Source organism: Sitophilus oryzae, unplaced genomic scaffold, assembly GCF_002938485.1.
Source record: "Sitophilus oryzae breed Bouriz unplaced genomic scaffold, Soryzae_2.0 scaffold_1440_pilon_pilon, whole genome shotgun sequence".
NCBI classification, from domain to species: Eukaryota; Metazoa; Arthropoda; class Insecta; order Coleoptera; family Curculionidae; genus Sitophilus; species Sitophilus oryzae.
In genome coordinates, this window is record NW_022146105.1 from 4,700,641 (window position 1) to 4,718,027 (window position 17,387).

General features: G+C 29.4%; 2 protein-coding genes and 1 long non-coding RNA gene across 12 annotated transcripts in view; 2 read left to right on the forward strand and 1 right to left on the reverse strand.

The window, feature by feature from the left end:
* The first annotated feature begins 110 nt into the window (after window positions 1-110).
* On the forward strand, window positions 111-5,500 carry LOC115876872 (regulator of G-protein signaling 7-like). Of its 5 annotated transcripts, none has more exons than XM_030892878.1 (9): window positions 111-278; window positions 827-984; window positions 1,044-1,350; window positions 1,407-1,630; window positions 1,770-1,990; window positions 2,043-2,282; window positions 2,332-2,518; window positions 3,433-3,525; window positions 3,588-5,500. In XM_030892878.1, exons 1-9 carry the CDS (start codon window positions 248-250, stop codon window positions 3,648-3,650), a joined length of 1,524 nt encoding a protein of 507 aa, XP_030748738.1. In that variant the 5' UTR covers window positions 111-247; the 3' UTR covers window positions 3,651-5,500. The 5 variants fall into 5 exon arrangements, with proteins under 5 accessions (XP_030748738.1, XP_030748740.1, XP_030748739.1 ...); XM_030892880.1 differs by lacking the exon at window positions 111-278 and adding an exon at window positions 303-733; XM_030892879.1 differs by lacking the exon at window positions 111-278 and adding an exon at window positions 303-705.
* Window positions 5,501-5,681: 181 nt separating this feature from the next.
* Window positions 5,682-17,177, reverse strand: LOC115876882 (galactosylgalactosylxylosylprotein 3-beta-glucuronosyltransferase P). 6 transcript variants are annotated; one of them, XM_030892903.1, is made up of 7 exons: window positions 13,996-14,211; window positions 11,890-12,035; window positions 11,683-11,823; window positions 11,145-11,367; window positions 10,930-11,090; window positions 7,149-7,439; window positions 5,682-7,090 (listed from the first exon to the last, which is right to left on the reverse strand). In XM_030892903.1, exons 2-7 carry the CDS (start codon window positions 11,917-11,919, stop codon window positions 6,983-6,985), a joined length of 954 nt encoding a protein of 317 aa, XP_030748763.1. In that variant the 5' UTR covers window positions 11,920-12,035; window positions 13,996-14,211; the 3' UTR covers window positions 5,682-6,982. The 6 variants fall into 6 exon arrangements, with proteins under 6 accessions (XP_030748763.1, XP_030748762.1, XP_030748766.1 ...); XM_030892902.1 differs by having other exon boundaries at window positions 11,890-12,039; XM_030892906.1 differs by lacking the exons at window positions 11,890-12,035; window positions 13,996-14,211 and adding an exon at window positions 16,944-17,177.
* The window catches only part of LOC115876883, a 152,815-nt gene continuing 143,100 nt past the window's right edge, over window positions 7,673-17,387 (forward strand). The window contains exons 1-2 of the long non-coding RNA XR_004049215.1: window positions 7,673-8,060; window positions 8,406-8,501. This is a non-coding gene — a long non-coding RNA (uncharacterized LOC115876883). The remainder of the gene's footprint in view (window positions 8,061-8,405; window positions 8,502-17,387) is intronic.

The following is a 17,387-nucleotide window of genomic DNA, read 5'->3' on the forward strand; positions in this document are numbered from 1 at the left end:
ACGTTGATTTGAGTTTTGCACCATCATTTCGTCAACGTCAATAATGTCAATTGTCAGTTTTTCCTGTCAATTTCCTCAGTTTAGTTTTCGAGGATGACGACAGGTGCCACCACCAGTATCTTTAGAAAATTAATCAACCTCCTATTCATTTTAAATTTTCGTTTCTAAACAAATAAGGAACCTCTAGGTTAAGACCTGAAGAAAGAAAATGCATTTTTAAAGTTGAGACTGTTTAATATATACTAACATGTTCAAGATATTTAGAACACCAAAAGCCAGTAAGTATTGTGTTGTTATTCTAGAATTCAAATTTCCCTCGAGGAAATCACGAAAATAGACGAAAACTCGCCGAACACAAATGGAAAACGAGCAGTAGTTGAGGATATATTGATGGAGTGCCTTTGGGAAGTTAATAAAATATCCTAAAGTAAACATTGTAGTATATTTCGTTTATAGTACATTAATATCTGAAGAAAATGTATCAATATGAAAAGACATGAACTTCCATTAATAAATCCAAGAAATATGAAGGAAACAAATCACTATTTGGTTCAATTTTTAATGAGGTATTTTTAAATATCTTGCAATAGAGTGAAACGTTAAAATTCCCCTAAGCACAGCTTATTTGTGATTTATTCACATCACTTGGCACTTGTACTTAAAAACAAAATGTGTGTTTTCAGTTTAAAACATCCTTTGCTACAGGTATCCTTTTCATAATAATTAGTACCAGGTATATAGTATCTTTATATATTTAATTTATATATATATTATTGATTTCAAGAATAGCAAGCTTATAGAAATTAATAGAATTAATTTCTTATAGAAAATGGGGGAAGTCAATCTTCCCTAACTACTAATATGGTAACAATGAACTCGGATAAGGCTGCTGTGAAACGCGGAGCAACTTCTAACGAAGAGACTTCTTCGTTGCAGCAACCAACTTCCTGCGATGAATCTCCTAATCTATTGGTTTACAAAAATGTGAGCCTTTGCTTAATTATTGTAAATACTATATTACTGAAGACTAAATTAATTTTTAGATGGAAAAAATCATTGAAAAAATGCAAGATGAGGCCACAGGTGTCCCTGTGAAAACAGTAAAATCATTTATGTCAAAGATTCCCTCTGTGTTTACTGGCACTGATTTAATAACTTGGATGATGAAACATTTAGATGTGGAGGAACAGCAAGAAGCATTGCATTTGGCTCATCTTATTGCTTCGCACGGATATTTTTTCCCTATTGATGATCATATGTTAACAGTTAAAAATGACGGCACCTTTTACAGATTTCAGACTCCATACTTTTGGCCATCGAATTGTTGGGAACCAGAGAACACAGATTATGGTAAAAACATATAAGAAAGTAGTTGAATATTTATATTAAATATATTTGATTTGTAGCTGTCTATTTATGCAAAAGAACAATGCAGAACAAGACTAGATTGGAACTGGCAGATTATGAGGCAGAAAATTTAGCTAGGCTTCAGAAAATGTTCTCCAGGAAATGGGAATTCATTTTTATGCAAGCAGAGGCACAGAGCAAGGTGGATAAGAAACGGGATAAGCTGGAAAGGAAAGTTTTAGACAGCCAGGAAAGAGCGTTTTGGGACGTTCACAGACCTATGGTGAGTAATTATACTTTTTATTATTTTATATATTTTTTACAGTAAAAAAATATATTTTTAATTTATTACTTTTTCAAACGTTCTTCAAATTCTTCAATTTAATAGCTGTTTTATATACATGTTTTGTAAATGTATACAGCCTGGTTGCGTGAATACAACGGAAATTGATATTAAGAAAGCCTGCCAAATGAAGAAACCTACCAAGGGATTAAAGAGTTTGCAAATAGGTCCAGCAAAATTGTCTCCTTCCACATCAGGGTTACATTCAAAAGTCACAGTAGATTCATTAAAAAGGCAGATTAATTTGCTTAAATCTCAGTTGGAAAGGAGAAATATTAAAGTATCGAAAGCTGCAGAATCGTAAGAAATAACAAGAGCTTTAATACTTATTTTTAATGAGAAAATTTTTCAGGTTTTTAGCGTACTATGAGCAGTATTTAGAATACGACCCGTTTTTTGTACCCCCCGAGTATTTGAACCCTTGGATATACGATAATACGGAAATGTGGGATCAAGAAAAATTAGCCAAAGACATATCAGCCCGTCGCGTAAGGAGATGGGCTTTCAGCCTTCAGGAACTGCTTGCTGATCCTGTGGGCAGAGAACACTTCGAAAAGTTCCTTGATAAAGAATTTAGCGGCGAGAATTTAAAGTAATTCTTCATATCTTTATGTGTGTGTGGTATATGTTTGTGGTTACAGGTTTTGGGAAGCTGTGCAAGAATTGAAGGCGCTTCCTCAAAGCCAAGTACAAAAAAAAGTGTCTGAAATCTGGGACTACTTTTTAGCGTCTGATGCAAAATGTCCGCTAAACATTGACTCGCAATCTTACGAATTTACTAAGAAAAATATGGAAGTACCTGATAGATGGACATTTGATATCGCGGGGGTAAAATCTATTTTGACTAATTTTTACGAAACCGTAGAGGTGCCATTGCCACACTGAAAAATATGTTTAGCAAAATTTACATTTTTTCTGTAAATTATAAATTTACACTTTTTCTGTTAATTTACAATTTAATTTACAGATTTTCTGTAAATTTACACTTTCCGTAAATTTCATGCGAAATATACTACCCAGAAAGTGTAAATTACAGAAAATCTATAAATTTTGCTGATTTACAGAAAAAGTGTAAATTTACAGAAAATTTGTAAATTTTACTGATTTACAGAAAAAAGTGTAGATTTTACTGATTTACAGAAAAAAGTGTAAATTTACAGAGAATGTGTAAATTTTGCTAAAAATAGTTTTTAATATCAGCTCTACGCTTTCGTATGTTTTAAATCTTTTAAATTTTCTGTAAATTTACAGATTTTCTGTAAATGTATACTTTTTCTGTAAATTGCATGCGAAATATACTACCCAGCAAGAAAAAGTGTAAATTACAGAAAATCTGTAAATTGTACTGATTTACAGAAAAAAGTGTAAATTTACAGAAAAAGTGTAAATTTTGCTAAAAATATTTTGTAATGTTTTTATGGCAGCTCTACGCTTTCGTACATTTTAATTATTTTAATTTTCTGTAAATTTACAGATTTTCTGTAAATGTATACTTTTTCTGTAAATTGCATGAGAAATATACTACCCAGCAAGAAAAAGTGTAAATTACAGAAAATCTGTAAATTGTACTGATTTACAGAAAAAAAAATTCTGTAAATTTACAGATTTTATTTATTTACAGAAAAAAATGTAAATATAAAGAAAAAGTGTAAATTTTGCTAAAAATATTTTTTAATGTTTCGATGGCAGCTCTACACTTTCCTACATTTTAATATATATTTTTTTATTTTTTTTTTGTTTAGGCGCATGTATATCATTTAATGAAAAGTGATAGTTACTCGAGATATCTTCGTTCAGAGATGTACAAAGACTTTTTAAATGGTTCCAAGAAAAAGGTAAGAATATTGTTTTTATTTTCTATTAATCTGATATGTTGACTATTTGCTTTCATTTGCAGACATCTGTAAAAGGTATTCGCTCAATAGTATCTTTTACAGGACGAAAAGACAATGTAACTTAGAGTAGAATAATAATCACTTTGTAATCAAATTTACTCATTTTTTAGTGAGTGAAAATTATCGACAATACTATATTCGCCAGTACGGCACGTTTCTGTTGACGTTACAAAAAAATATTTGTTGTGACACAAAAAAAATCATTGTTAGGTCAGTAATTTTTCGAGGATATTTTCAAAAGATAATTATTATATTGACCTTATAGTGACTCGGTATGACTTCATTAAAATGTTCTTGATATTTTTTAAACAAAATGAATATCAACTTGGTATATGATTTGATTTTTTTTTTGGACTGATTAAGACTAAAGAAGTGGTTTTATTTTGAAAGGTACTGTGTCACTGTAATAGCTGTTAAGTTGATATTATTTAAAAAAGCAGTGTGAGCAAAATTTGAACACTGCCAAAGGAAGCTAAAAAAACGGGTGTATCTGTGAAATATATACAGGTCTTTAAAAAAACGGGTAGTTATCCCATATAAAAAAAAACGAGTAGCGTAAGTAACCCATTTTAGTGATTGTACTGATGAAAAACCAAACAGCACACATATAATGCTAAGGTTCTCATTTAATTTTGTAGTGGAATTTAATTTTTATCTACATAAAATAGCTCCTCTTTATTTAGCTAGTTTTATATATATATTTTTTTTAATTTGAAATATTTATTCGAACTGATATACAGGGTCTGCCAAAAATTATTGAAAATTATATTTCTTGATAGTCTTTTCCTGTTTTGATATTTTTGAATATATTATCCCATAATACCACGTTTTGTAAGAGTTATCAAAATTAATCATATAAACATTTTTTCAACAACTTGATAATAAAAATTAATTTTGGCACGCCTTGTACGTATACATATTTTATTAGTATTATAAAAGTATTGGTTCTAAATGACTTGACAGCCTGTATTACATTGTATTATTTATTTATTTATTTATTTTTATTGATTGCGCTGAATACAAGGACACTGGACTGAAAAGAATTTTGGGGGAGGGGGTGTTGACTAAAATTCTATCAGGAATGCTTGTTAAAGCGTGAGTATTTGGTCCTCTGTATTTCAAAAATTTCAAGGAAGTTACTTTGTAGTGCAAAATCATAATGAAAAAAGTATTGATGTATGTTTTTTCTGGTAGTCTGTGGGTTGACTAGAACTTTAGAGCAATTTTTTAACAGATTAGCTTCTTAGAATGGCTGGTAGATTTCTGATGGCAGTTATAGATGAAATTAGAACTTGCCAAAATTTTACCTGGTCAGTTTTGTATTTATTTGCACGAAAATCCTTATTCCTTATGCAATGCGTACGTACCGGTTGTGTTCAGATTACCTTATTGTCGTTTTTCATGCACAGGACTGTTGTCCAATGCACGTCAAATCTAATCCAGTTTGATTTAACGTATTTTTCTCAGTATTAAGACGTATTTAATTTTAATCACGCCTTTCATAACTAATATGGGGATATAAATATTATATCGTGCTAGTATATATATATATATATATATATATATACAATTTTTTTATTACATCCCCATATTTTTAATTTTTATAAGCGATATTTACAAAAGCGACTTGTGCATTATTTATCAAAAGAAATGAAGATATGAGAGAAGTTTTATTGAAATAATCAAATAGCAAAACCAAATGCTTCGAGACCAGTAATTTTGCCGTAAAATATAATTTCGTAATATATGTACAGACATCTAGAAAATAATGTTAATTGTAAAGGAGTTGATGTTAGATCTATGTATCTGTGTATGGGTGTTTACTGATATACATAGGTGCATATATTAGACTCAAAAAAAAACATGTCCAGAATAGAGCAGTTTAACTACACAAGAAAAACTAATAAATAATTGTTAAAATTTGTTTCGTTTTATTTTGTCACCCTTTTGGTAAAAAAATAAAATACCAGCGTCAGATAAATATAACTTTATTTCCTAGTGATTGTGTATATTATGATAATACCCTAATATAGGTATGTATAGTGTAGGTAAAAAATTATCCACAACCCCATTTTTTTTTCAATAAAACACGTAAATTAAAATGGGATATGGGTTTTTAATGAGTGACTAAATCTTTACATCTTATAAAAAAGTATCACAATCATTTTTGCAGTAACTCAACACTTATTGTATATAAAATCACTATCCAATATTATACCTCGATAAAATTATCTAATGCACTTTAAACATATTATGGTTTACCTGTGAAGGCACATTTCATATTAATTTTTATGTTAGTTTAAACACATAGAGTTGTTTTACGTAAGGAATGAACTTATAAATACAAATACTGTAATTTTTATTGAGGTATGATATCGTATAATAAAAAATAAAGAACATATAACGACGTACTTACAGAGTACCAATCAAGATTTTTTAAAATAATGTCAAACTATGTTCATTTCAAATTGTAAGTATTATTAGCTTAAAAGTAACGTAACATTTTTGTACGTTTTTGTTCCACCATATTATACTAAGCGCCCTATAGGTCATAGTTTAACATCAAAATTATAACTAAAGTCTTTTATTTCCACAGATGCATTTATCTAAAAGAATTTGAAGCTCTCAGGGAATCTACTGCAAAATATTCTCATGGATGTTCATTGCATCTCCATTTTCCTTAATGATATATTATGTTATATACATAGTTTGGCTGTTTGAGAAATATGCTTCAAGAACATCACAGGAATATGTATGATTTATTTTAGAAAGATATATGTATCTGTGAAGGAACTGAAAATGATATTTGAGAGGCAATATTAGCGATTTTACAATACTATCTTATGACTAGCCAAATGGACAGTAATATACAAAAATAAATATTAACATTGTTAGTTTATTTGTTCAGGTACAAAATCAACTTGCTAGCGATTGGCTTTAGTTGGTTTATTGAACCCTTAAGCTTTTAACGTATTTTGAAGAAAGTGGAATGCCTAAAAGAAGACTTATTATATATATCCTCAGTTAAATATGTTCCTGCTGTTTTTCCTTTGGTTGGAGATATAACTAGGATACTAAAATTTAATAAATTAAGTACTAATTTGAAAAACAACTCAGGAACATTAATCCTAGTATATAGTTAGGTATTTTTTTAATATAATAGTCAATGAATTTTAGCAATAACAATTAAAGTATAAATGGATATGTAGATGAGAATTGTATAGCAAAGGGGTTTCCTATAAAATACAGGCTTGTCCCAGGGGTGGTTTAATCCCTAGTTTTATCCACTACTAGAGCTACTTTTTGCTAGAGCAATCCAGTAGGAGTAAATTTATTCTGACCTAGGTCCTGCCTAGGTAATGGTACTACCCTTTATTGAATATAATAGCACCAAAACTCATACCAAAATATTCTTGAGCGATATCAGATTCGTATTGTTGTATTTTGTATAATCTAACGGCCAAGATGGTTCATTTTTCTTCGTCTGTGTATGCCACACCAATATCTAAACGAAACAAGGATACGAGTGAGTTTAAAGGCAAATATAAAACAGAAATTCTTACTCTTGTGCAATTGGAAGCCAAAAGTTCAGCCTGTGAAGGCTCGAAAGGGGCCAAGCTTTTCAGAAAGCCGTCTTCTTCAAAGCCGGGCTTGTAAGGCATGGAAGCTTGTGGTCTGGATAAGAGGAATTGGACTGAGACCGCAAATCCGGCCATATCCACTGCAAATTTCCTTCCGCCTATCCAGCCGTCGTAAAATCCATGGAATGTGCCGTTCCGGACAATTGGTGAACTTACGCCAGCCTTTGTAATAAGACCCACAGGAAATAAGGATACAGTTTTTGTATACCGTATCTGAAAACGGAAATTAATTTCGTTTTAGCTAATCTCTTTATTATATAGTTTTTTTAATAATTTAAGTAGCCGTTCTGTGAACACTTCAGATTATGTAAGTATTACTGGTTGCCTAACAGTAATTATGCATTTCAAAATAAATGTTTTACAAATAGTTATAGTATTCAATAAATATGAATTAATTGTATATTTTTTCTTGTTTTTTAATACCTATAGGGGCACTTACAACAACCCAATTTATATCATCTATACATTTATAAACAATTATAATTTGTAAGGATATAAGAATTATTATATTATTATTTTTTTTTACTAGCTTGAATATTAATAGGGGTTTGTCCAGTTATTCTAATTTTTTAGATATCTATGTTTATATTCCTATAGAAGTAACTTAAGTCCGGAATTATTTTTCTGATAATAATAAAATAAATCTTTTGAACTTCTACTTTGCCACGTTTTTTTACACACATAAGGGGTAGTAGGCCTTGCTTATGATCTATTTTGACAGTCAACAATGGGATTTTCATTTGTTTATATTTGAGAATGTGTTAGTGAGGCTATCATGGAAATATATTTTCAGAAAGTGTTTTTTTGCAGTTTTTTAGATTATGAAGCTAAAAGGTACAGTAAAAAATACAACATAAATACTTTTACAGGTTGTTAGTATGTTTTATAACTTTAAATTTGTTTTAAACTTGTTTCGCCAACGTTTTTGTTTGTTGGACTTTTGATTAGGGAAGACGCTGGCAATTTTTTTAGTTTAGCCTTGTTTTATATGTAAAAAGCTTGTGTTTTTCATAATTGTGTATGGCAATCACCAGTTAATTAGTTTATTAGCAAATTACCATCAGGTTCTTTTTCTCAAATCAATTTGTTATATGTTGCTAATAAAAAAATTAGTGGGTGGGTTAGAGTTATCGTTATATAATTAGGTCTAGTAATAATTATTTTATGTTTTTTTTACAGCTTTTTTATCTTATTGGTGTTATAAATACAATATTTTGGATGGATGAAAGCATGTATTGTACACATATGCCTGTGTATAATAAAGCTGTCTAAAAGGTATGTTTTAGTATATTAAGTACAATAGATTGATATTCATGAGCTATTTTATTTTAATTTAACTGTGTAATGCCTTTTCAGACTATTTTATTAAAAAAAAATTATTAATTTACACTAACCAAACCATACCAAACCTAAGTACATTCTTTTCTTCATTTAGTAGCACAGATATTGTGTTTTCTGTGTTAGTAGTTTTTAAAGCACAACAGCAATTTTTTTTGCTCTAAAACCATTCTTGGAAATATTTTACAAAGTATATAGCAAAGGCATTTCATATATAAATTAATATAATTTAATGAGGTTTGCGTAGTATATTATTTTTTATAGTTTAAAATTATAATAATGCAATGTTTTTATGGTTTCTGGTTTAGTAGCATTATTTATTATTATTATTTGTATTTCCTGACTTTTGGAAAGGTTATTTTTTTTATTTCCTATCCATAGTCGTGTTTTAGAGACCATAAAAATAATATTGCCGTTTCGATTCCATGCATATGGTGCTTTTCCGTACATTACTGAGCTCTTTCATTTATCACGATGCCTACAACATATAAATCACTGCAGATATTCTAGCCCAGCGGTAAAATTTTATATATCACGTAATAAACCTCTCCAGAAAGCCCAACTGTTAAGCCCCAAAGGCAATTTTTTACCATTACGGGGCTTTTATATATAAGACAGGTAGCTAGGTAGATTATTGATACATAGGAGGCTGTCTTTAGCGTTAAAAATCAATGTGGGAACAGGGTTTTTACCTATATTTTTCACCTCTGAGAATATACAGGGTGGTCCTAACTGTATTCGGGTAACTTCGGTAGCATATATATATTCATATTCTGCAGATAAAAATTAGTAAAAAAGTTCTTATAAATTTATGTCCTAAAATGCTTCGTTTCGGAGATACAGGGTGTAGATGTTCTATTTTTACTTCGGGTTTTTTCAAAAAATTTCTGAACTATGTCGATATTTGGACAAAAATTGATATCTGGGTGTTTTTTGAGATGAGAAATTTGGTTTCGATGTCAATGTCTACTTGTAGGGGGCGCCAGTGTTTGAACTGTTTTGTAGAGTAATAACTTTTCGTTCGTACCTGTATAAAACTACTGTGTGAAAAAATATATTTCCGTCGTTTTTTACGTAAAAAATGTCTCTTGGTAAAAATTGTTACGAGCAACCGTTCTCAAGATATTTGGAATGGAAATAGTCAATACATATCATTACTGACAAAAAAATAAACATGTTGAATAGATATAGTTATATGTTATCTAGTAATGAAATGATAAATTTAGGAACTTTTTATTTTATTTCCTGTGATTTATTTTTCTAAGTTAATAATAAATTTTTCTTGAAAAAAAAACAGTTTCTGTTGAACTTTTGGCACAAAAACATTTCAAATGTATTTCAATCTAATAACTATTTAGTTATTATAACATGTTTAATTTATGTTAATAATTACATGTATTGATAATTTCGATTCCAAATATCACGAGCACCTTTACGAGACCTTTTTTAGTTTTATACAGGTAGGGACGAAAAGTTATTACTGTTCAAACCATTAAAAAATATGTAGGTGGCGCCCTCTACAAGCAGGAGTTATATTGATATCAAAATTAAGTTTCTCATATCAAACAACTCCCAGACGCCAATTTTCATTCAAATATCGAGGTTAGTTCAGAAATTATTTGGAAAAAATCGAAATAAAAATGAAACTTCTACACCCTGTATTTCCGAAACTAAGTATTTTAGGAGATACACTTATACCAACTTTTTTACTGATTTTTATCTGCAGAATATGCTGCCGAAGTTTACCGAATACAATTCGGACTACCCTGTATATCGATCCTCAAACTTATGTAATAAAACTTTTCCAAAGCAATTTTCAACCTTTTCAAATATAACTACAGTTCAAAGACTCTAATGTCACAATTTTAAAATGAAAATATATTTGCAGTATTGTATAGTTCTAATTAGAAGAGTATTAGAGAAAATGTCGAGAAACATTAAATGGAATGAATGAAGTATAATGCAGTTCTGTCTTTCTATTTTTCCTATTTATCTGCAAGTTTGCCTATCAGTGATAAATTATAACGACCTGATACCTTTTAGTTTGCTTTTAGTCTTAAAAATCGATAGAGAGAACAGTATTTCCAGGTATAGTACTCGAATATTTTAATTTATCTCAACGTTTCCCAACTTAAAATGCGATTTTTCTTCTTTGATCTAAAGTTTTTTATGAATATCTTGAAAATATTTTAAGATAAAATGCGAAACAAATAAAAAACAGACTGTTTTGAGTGCTTACAGCGGATTTTAAATTAAAACGATCTAAATATAAATAATTAAAAAAAGATATACATCAAAGTAAATATTAGTTAGATTAAAGTAAAACTATGAATACTTCAAGATGTCGTATTTTTGAAGAACTTACCTCACTAAACAGATCTAAATCATAAGTATTATCGTCATCCGCGAAATAAAATACTCCATTGTAAGCATTTTCCCTGATCCAGTTCAAGCCTTTGTTCCGATTTGACACTCCTCTGGGTTTGGGTCCTTTAGTTTTGTTTTTGTATTCCACAGGCATAGGAGCTTGAAATTATAAAATTGGTACTGTTGCAGTAAAAAATATAAAATATCCAATACCTATCATGTACTGATATTTGATACCAGACCTTTTCAACACATCATCAACTAAACTATTGGTACTATAAGCATCTTCGATCACAAGCCATATTAAATTGGGCACTAACATAAGAGTATGTGATAGCCGAGTTAACTCAGCTAGTTGTTCAGGTCTTTTATAAGTTGGAGTTACTATGTACAGTGGGGGTAGATCGGTTGCAGTTTTTCCAATAACCGTTTCACACTGAAACAACCATTCAGTATTAAAAAAATCCTGAAACTACAGGAATTTCGGACTTCCATTGTCTTTATTTATTTAATACTTCTACCTATTGAATTTAATGTTTAATGACTATCGTGAAATCACCCTAATGAAGGTGTAATAAAACAATTAAGCAAAGTAATCACATACCAATAAACTCTGCAAATTTTCATTTTTTAAGGGCTGTAAAAGTTTGGAAGTTCTGTAACTTCCCCAGGAAGCATTTTGGGCACTTTTTCTTGTCTTTTTATCTGTAGTATCACTGAAGTTTGGTACTTATATTTTTTTGGTACTTACCGGCGCCTTCCTTTCAAAACTATATTCATTTTGAGTGTAGGGTGTGTAAATGTGATATTGCACAAACAAGACGGTTGCACAGACGAATACTATCAAATAGAGCTTCATAGGAATCCTCATAATTTCGTAAGCTATCTCTCCCTGTAACAAAATATTTCTTTTTCGTTTTTTTTTCACCAGTTATTTTAAGTAAGTTTTTATTCTTACACAAAACATAAACAATCGCCAGAACGCCATGTTTTGCTATGCTGTATGTACATGATTGTATGAAATTGGAATTGTAATGTGAGATTGCACTTATCTTTAAAATACTTCCTCTGTTGTTTTATTCTCGGTTACTAGTTTCCTGTAAACTGTCTAGGCCATAAGATATCTTTTTTTTTTAAATCTTTACAAAAATTTTAACATTTGAAATATACGATGTATCCTACATAGATAAAATTATTTAATACCTCTAAATAACTAGTCAGTATTTAATCCAGTCAAATTACCAGTAGATAAGAAAAATCTTTATTTATTATTTTTTGATATTGTCGCGGTTTGATGTAAGAATGTTAAAAATAATACACCAATATACAGGGTGTCCCAGTGTTCCGGAGACATAGAACTACTATATAAACACATTTGTTAAGATATTTTAAGCGATTTGAACGAGATGTGGGGTGCCTGTGTTTTGCTAAGCGCTTCAACATCTGACTTTCAAAAAAATTAAGAAATAGTACGGGTAGGGTTTTCCAACTTCACCGACGACCGATTTTTTTTTCGTAAAATGATTCTTCTAGTATTTACTACATTTTTTTGTCTTTTGTAAAAAATACGCGGTGGCGTTTTTTGAGGAAAAATATATTTTTCCGAATCTGACTTCCAAAAAATGTTTCTTTTCACATCAAGCTATGTTATGTTATTAGCTTATGTTAGTATCACAAATTATATTTGACAATAAGCTTCATAAATTGTAAATTAATTAATAATTTACCTTTTGTATAGAGGTAATTCCGATCAATTAACTTATTTTGATTAAAAAAATATCTAGATGTCCTATGGCCACGAAATATTTGAACTCCCTGGAAAAAAATTCTCCAATTTTTTTTTCAAAAACTATGCGATGTGGTGATTTTTTACAACAGAAAAGAAATGTAGTAAATATGAGGACCATTTTAAGAAAAAAAATCAGTGCTTAGTGAAGTAGGAAAATATTTTAAAATTACACTTCTATTCATTCATGTAATTAAAAATTTCCATATTGGTAAAGGACCAATAGGTAAGAGGCAACAAAATAGAGTCAAGTTGAATGGAAAATGTTGGCTCATCACATGAATTAGGTATATTTATGCCTAATCACACAGTGCTTTGTATAAACATAATATACATTTTAATACTAATTAATATACCTATGTGCTTAGTCGTTGAAAGAGAAAAAAAGTCGTACCTAGTATCCATTGCTAATAAAAAATTTTATAATATTTTTGATATGTTTTGACTGAAAGCCAGAATAAATGTTACTAAGTATATAAAATAAAAAAAAAATGAATATAAGATCATTAATTAAAAATAAAATTCTGAGAAAATATCTAATTAACAATACTGATTTTTATCATATTTTTGCTCCAAACTATTCAAATTTACTTTTTTTTTCACTCGTAGGGTCTATAAATTTCTTAGCAGAGATTAAGTTACTTTAAAACTGTAAATCAATTGCTTATTTTTCTATTTTCTCCTTGTGACAGTTATACAGGGTGTCTCAGAAATAAGTGCAAGTACTTTAAATGGTAGTATAGTTCGACCTCAGTAACACGCCCATGAGGTTTTTTTGCGAAAAATTTTTTTTTGAAAATTCGAAATTTTTTGGAATTTTTTTTAGTTTTTAGTTAAAAAACATAATTTCTTGATAATATGGCAACATAGGTATTAGATTAAATTTACAAGTAAGAAAATCCAGAAAAGATCCAGTAGTAAAAAAATCATTTTTTTTGGAAATTTTCAAAGTAAAATAACTCCGTTATTTTGGACTTAATTGAAAAACGATAAAGAGAAAATGTTTCTTTTATCGAGATCTACCACCCCTTAAAATACTTGCATTTATTTCTGGGACACCCTGTAGATCTCTTTATAATATCTTTTATAAACTCGTAAGCACCCCCTAGAACGTACCTTCATTTATACACTCGAAAAACTATAAAAATCATTTAATTCACTATTCAACTTTAGAATACTATATACGAAACCGTCTAATATATGAATTATTATAAAGATGAAATTTATATAATTTTTTTAATATTTTTTATAAATTCGTAATAATTTTTGAAACCCTACCTTCATTTATGTAGTTTTTGGTAATTTTCGAAAATCTCAAAATCACACTTAATTCACTCTCAAACTTCAGAATACTATACGAAGCTGTCTAGTATATGAATTATTACAAAAATAAAAAAATAATACATTTTTCAACGACTCAGAAACTCAATTAGTGCTCAGTAAAATAAGAAGTCTTTACCGTGCATAGCTCTAGGAGAATATGGATAAGATTTGTATGCCTGAATTAATTTTATCATGTTTGCATTGCGAGATAAGAGATGTTGAACGAAACTGCCAGGTTAATTAATGAATATAGAGTGTAATAATTAATAATTATGCAAGGAACAATAAAAAATAGGATTTTTAAAAAAAATTAATTTATAAAAAAAACATTTTTGTAGTATTTTTTAAGAATTATGTAAGATAATTACTTACCATCAGAGCTTTTAGCAAACATAATATTTGAGAAGCTTTCGTAATTGATTAAAACACTCGATAAACACTAAGTAATATATTGGTAATTAGTTTATGTCATACTTAATGATTAATGAGACATTTATTATAAACAGTAGTAGTAAAATGCACTAATTATACTTAAACTTGTTTATAATATTATATTTATTTTATATTATTTAAAAAAAATATATATATTATATTTATACAGTATAAAAAGCTCGCTTGTATAGGGATGAACTAAAATATCAATTTACTGAAAAACATTCATTGAATAATGAAAAGGGTTCGTTGTTATTGAGGCTTCCTTGTATCCCGTAGTTGTCTTCATCCATTGTTATTTTCTTTAAACACGCTCTGTTCTCTACAGGGAGTTTTTATAGTTCTTATTTTTTTTAATTCCTACAAATATTTATGTCCATTTAACTTAAAACACCCTCTATACTATGCCCGAAATATTTCCTGAAACATTTCTCGAAATACTCAGAAATAAGCTTAATGGTTTTTCATCTCAACAATCATAACATATACAATTTTATATCTAATATATATAAGAAACAGCAGCAATTTCAGGAGTAGTTTCGAGTCGTTTTTAAGAGATGCAAATAGGTCAAGACAAACGGAAACAAGCCGAGACAATCGGAAATTAGACGAGGCGAGCTAAAGTTAGACGAGGAAATACGACCTTCGGACTGTTTTCCGCGTAGTATAGAGGGTGTATAAGCTTAAATCCGAAATATTTCACAAAAAATACTATCAGGAAGGTCTGAAATATATTGTTATTATTATTTATCTAAGAGATAGGTAAAAAAAATTTCGTACCATTGATTTTACTATAAGAATGTTAAAACTAGATGTTTGTATTAAAAAAAAATATGTGGTTACTTTCTAAGGGGTAGGGAAGAGTTAGTCAAAACGTACCTCATTTTGGTTCCACTTTCCTCCTGATAGTATTTTCTGTCTAAGAAATATTGCTGATTCTTTCACCCTGTATAGCTATTACCTATCCAACTTTAATCACACGTTGATGCTGAGTTGCAGTGAATCGAATGACTGCTTTGTTTCAGCTCGATTGCAAATTTGATAAGAATAATCGACAGAGTTCGATGTATCGAATAATGCAGGAATTCAATAGATAACACAAGGGTTTGACTGCATGAGGTGTTGTATGACACAATCGGCTTTGTACATACAGCGACTGTACAATGAGTTTGAGCGATTGCTTTGTTTAGTTTATCCCAGATCCTAAGTCAAACACATTCATTACGTAATGAAATATTTGCCTTCCTCTGTTTTATATAACAGTTAGTCAGGATAATTCAAAAATATTGGCTTGAATTCATTCAGAGCAATTTTACTTTTTTTTCTCTTTAAATCTAAATCTTCGGAGTTACCGAATTTGTTTACAAAGTGCGTTTAAGCAGAAGAGATATGCCTCATAGTAAGATTTTGAATGTCCGAAACTTGGTATAATGATTAATTTTCGATATACCGGGTGTTTCTCAAAAGTGGACCCATATAACTTTTTTATTTTTTCAAATAAAAAAACGAGATTTGGTACGTTAGTGTATGACATAAATTAGGATTGATTGACGTATTCAATTGTTTTCGGTCACATTCTGGTTCACTGGAAATGACACAACAACTGATTGATTACAACTTTTGACTTTTGTATAACACTCTGGGTATTTTTTTACTTTATTCGATAGAAAATGACACTCTGAATAGAATGACATATCACATGTTAACTTTTGACATTTTTGCATATGGTTTATTTGAAATTGTAACATGCGGTTCATAAGGATAATTTAACTGGAAGTACCTAGTCTGTGGTACCAAATTATTCGTAAAAAATGTTATGTTTTTTTCAAAATACGATTTTCAAAATACGAGTTGTAGTCATTTCCGGTGAAACAGTAAGTGACCGAAAACAATTGAATACGTCAATCAATCCGCAATTTATGTCATATACTAATATACCAAATCTCGTTTTTTTATCTGAAAAATAAAAATGTTGTATGGGTGGGCCACTTTTGAGAAACACCCTGTATTGCAGTTCTCTAGTCTTAGGAGATAAATTTTCAATTGGATGCATAAAAAATTAAAATGAATTTGAAAATTTTTAGAATTCATAAAATAATATTAAACCTTTTTAATATAAAAAGGATATATTATTATTGAGATCATGTTATTTCATTCTATATTTACTAAAGATATTTTATCTCAACCCACGTGTATATAAATATTTAATATTTACCTACGGAAAATAATAATATTCACCTGCACTAGTTAAAAATATTGTTTGCAATAACTTAAATAAAATTTTTAATTTAGAAATTAAACAAAAAAACACAGTACTATATCACATTGATTAAGTTTTATTTCTGTTTTTTTTAAAGAATAATTTTACGTGATGTGCATATTGATTAGTCAGGAGTTGGCACTGCAGTAAATCCCATTGCCAAAAATCCTGAACTGACATTTAAAATGCATTATAAATCTTTACTACTTACCAATAGCTTTTGATGGTCTGTTTCGTTATTCTTCTAAACATTTTTATCAACATCCTTGATTGCGAGTGTTTTGATTCAATTTCTGGATGGGTTTCTCAAAAATACTTACAGTAAACTGGCCATTTGGTTTATTTATCTCGAATTTAGGGCTTTTTAGATCAGTTTTGATAAAAACGAATAGAATGTTCCAACGATAGCAGCAACTATGCAAAAGGTTTGTCTTGTCACTGACGGACTGTGTGCATTTAGTAATATTTCCGTGTGTTCCCTACAGTCGCTTTACCCTTCGTCGGTCCTAACTAAATATTTCGATCCAAGGGTCCCTTATCCCTTCATAGAGCTTTTTGGAAGCTCCCCACTAGGTGGCGTGTGATGTTAGTTCAATAAGCTCAAAATATTGACCACTATATTTTACTTCGTGTAGGTTTCTGTTTTCTGTGTTTA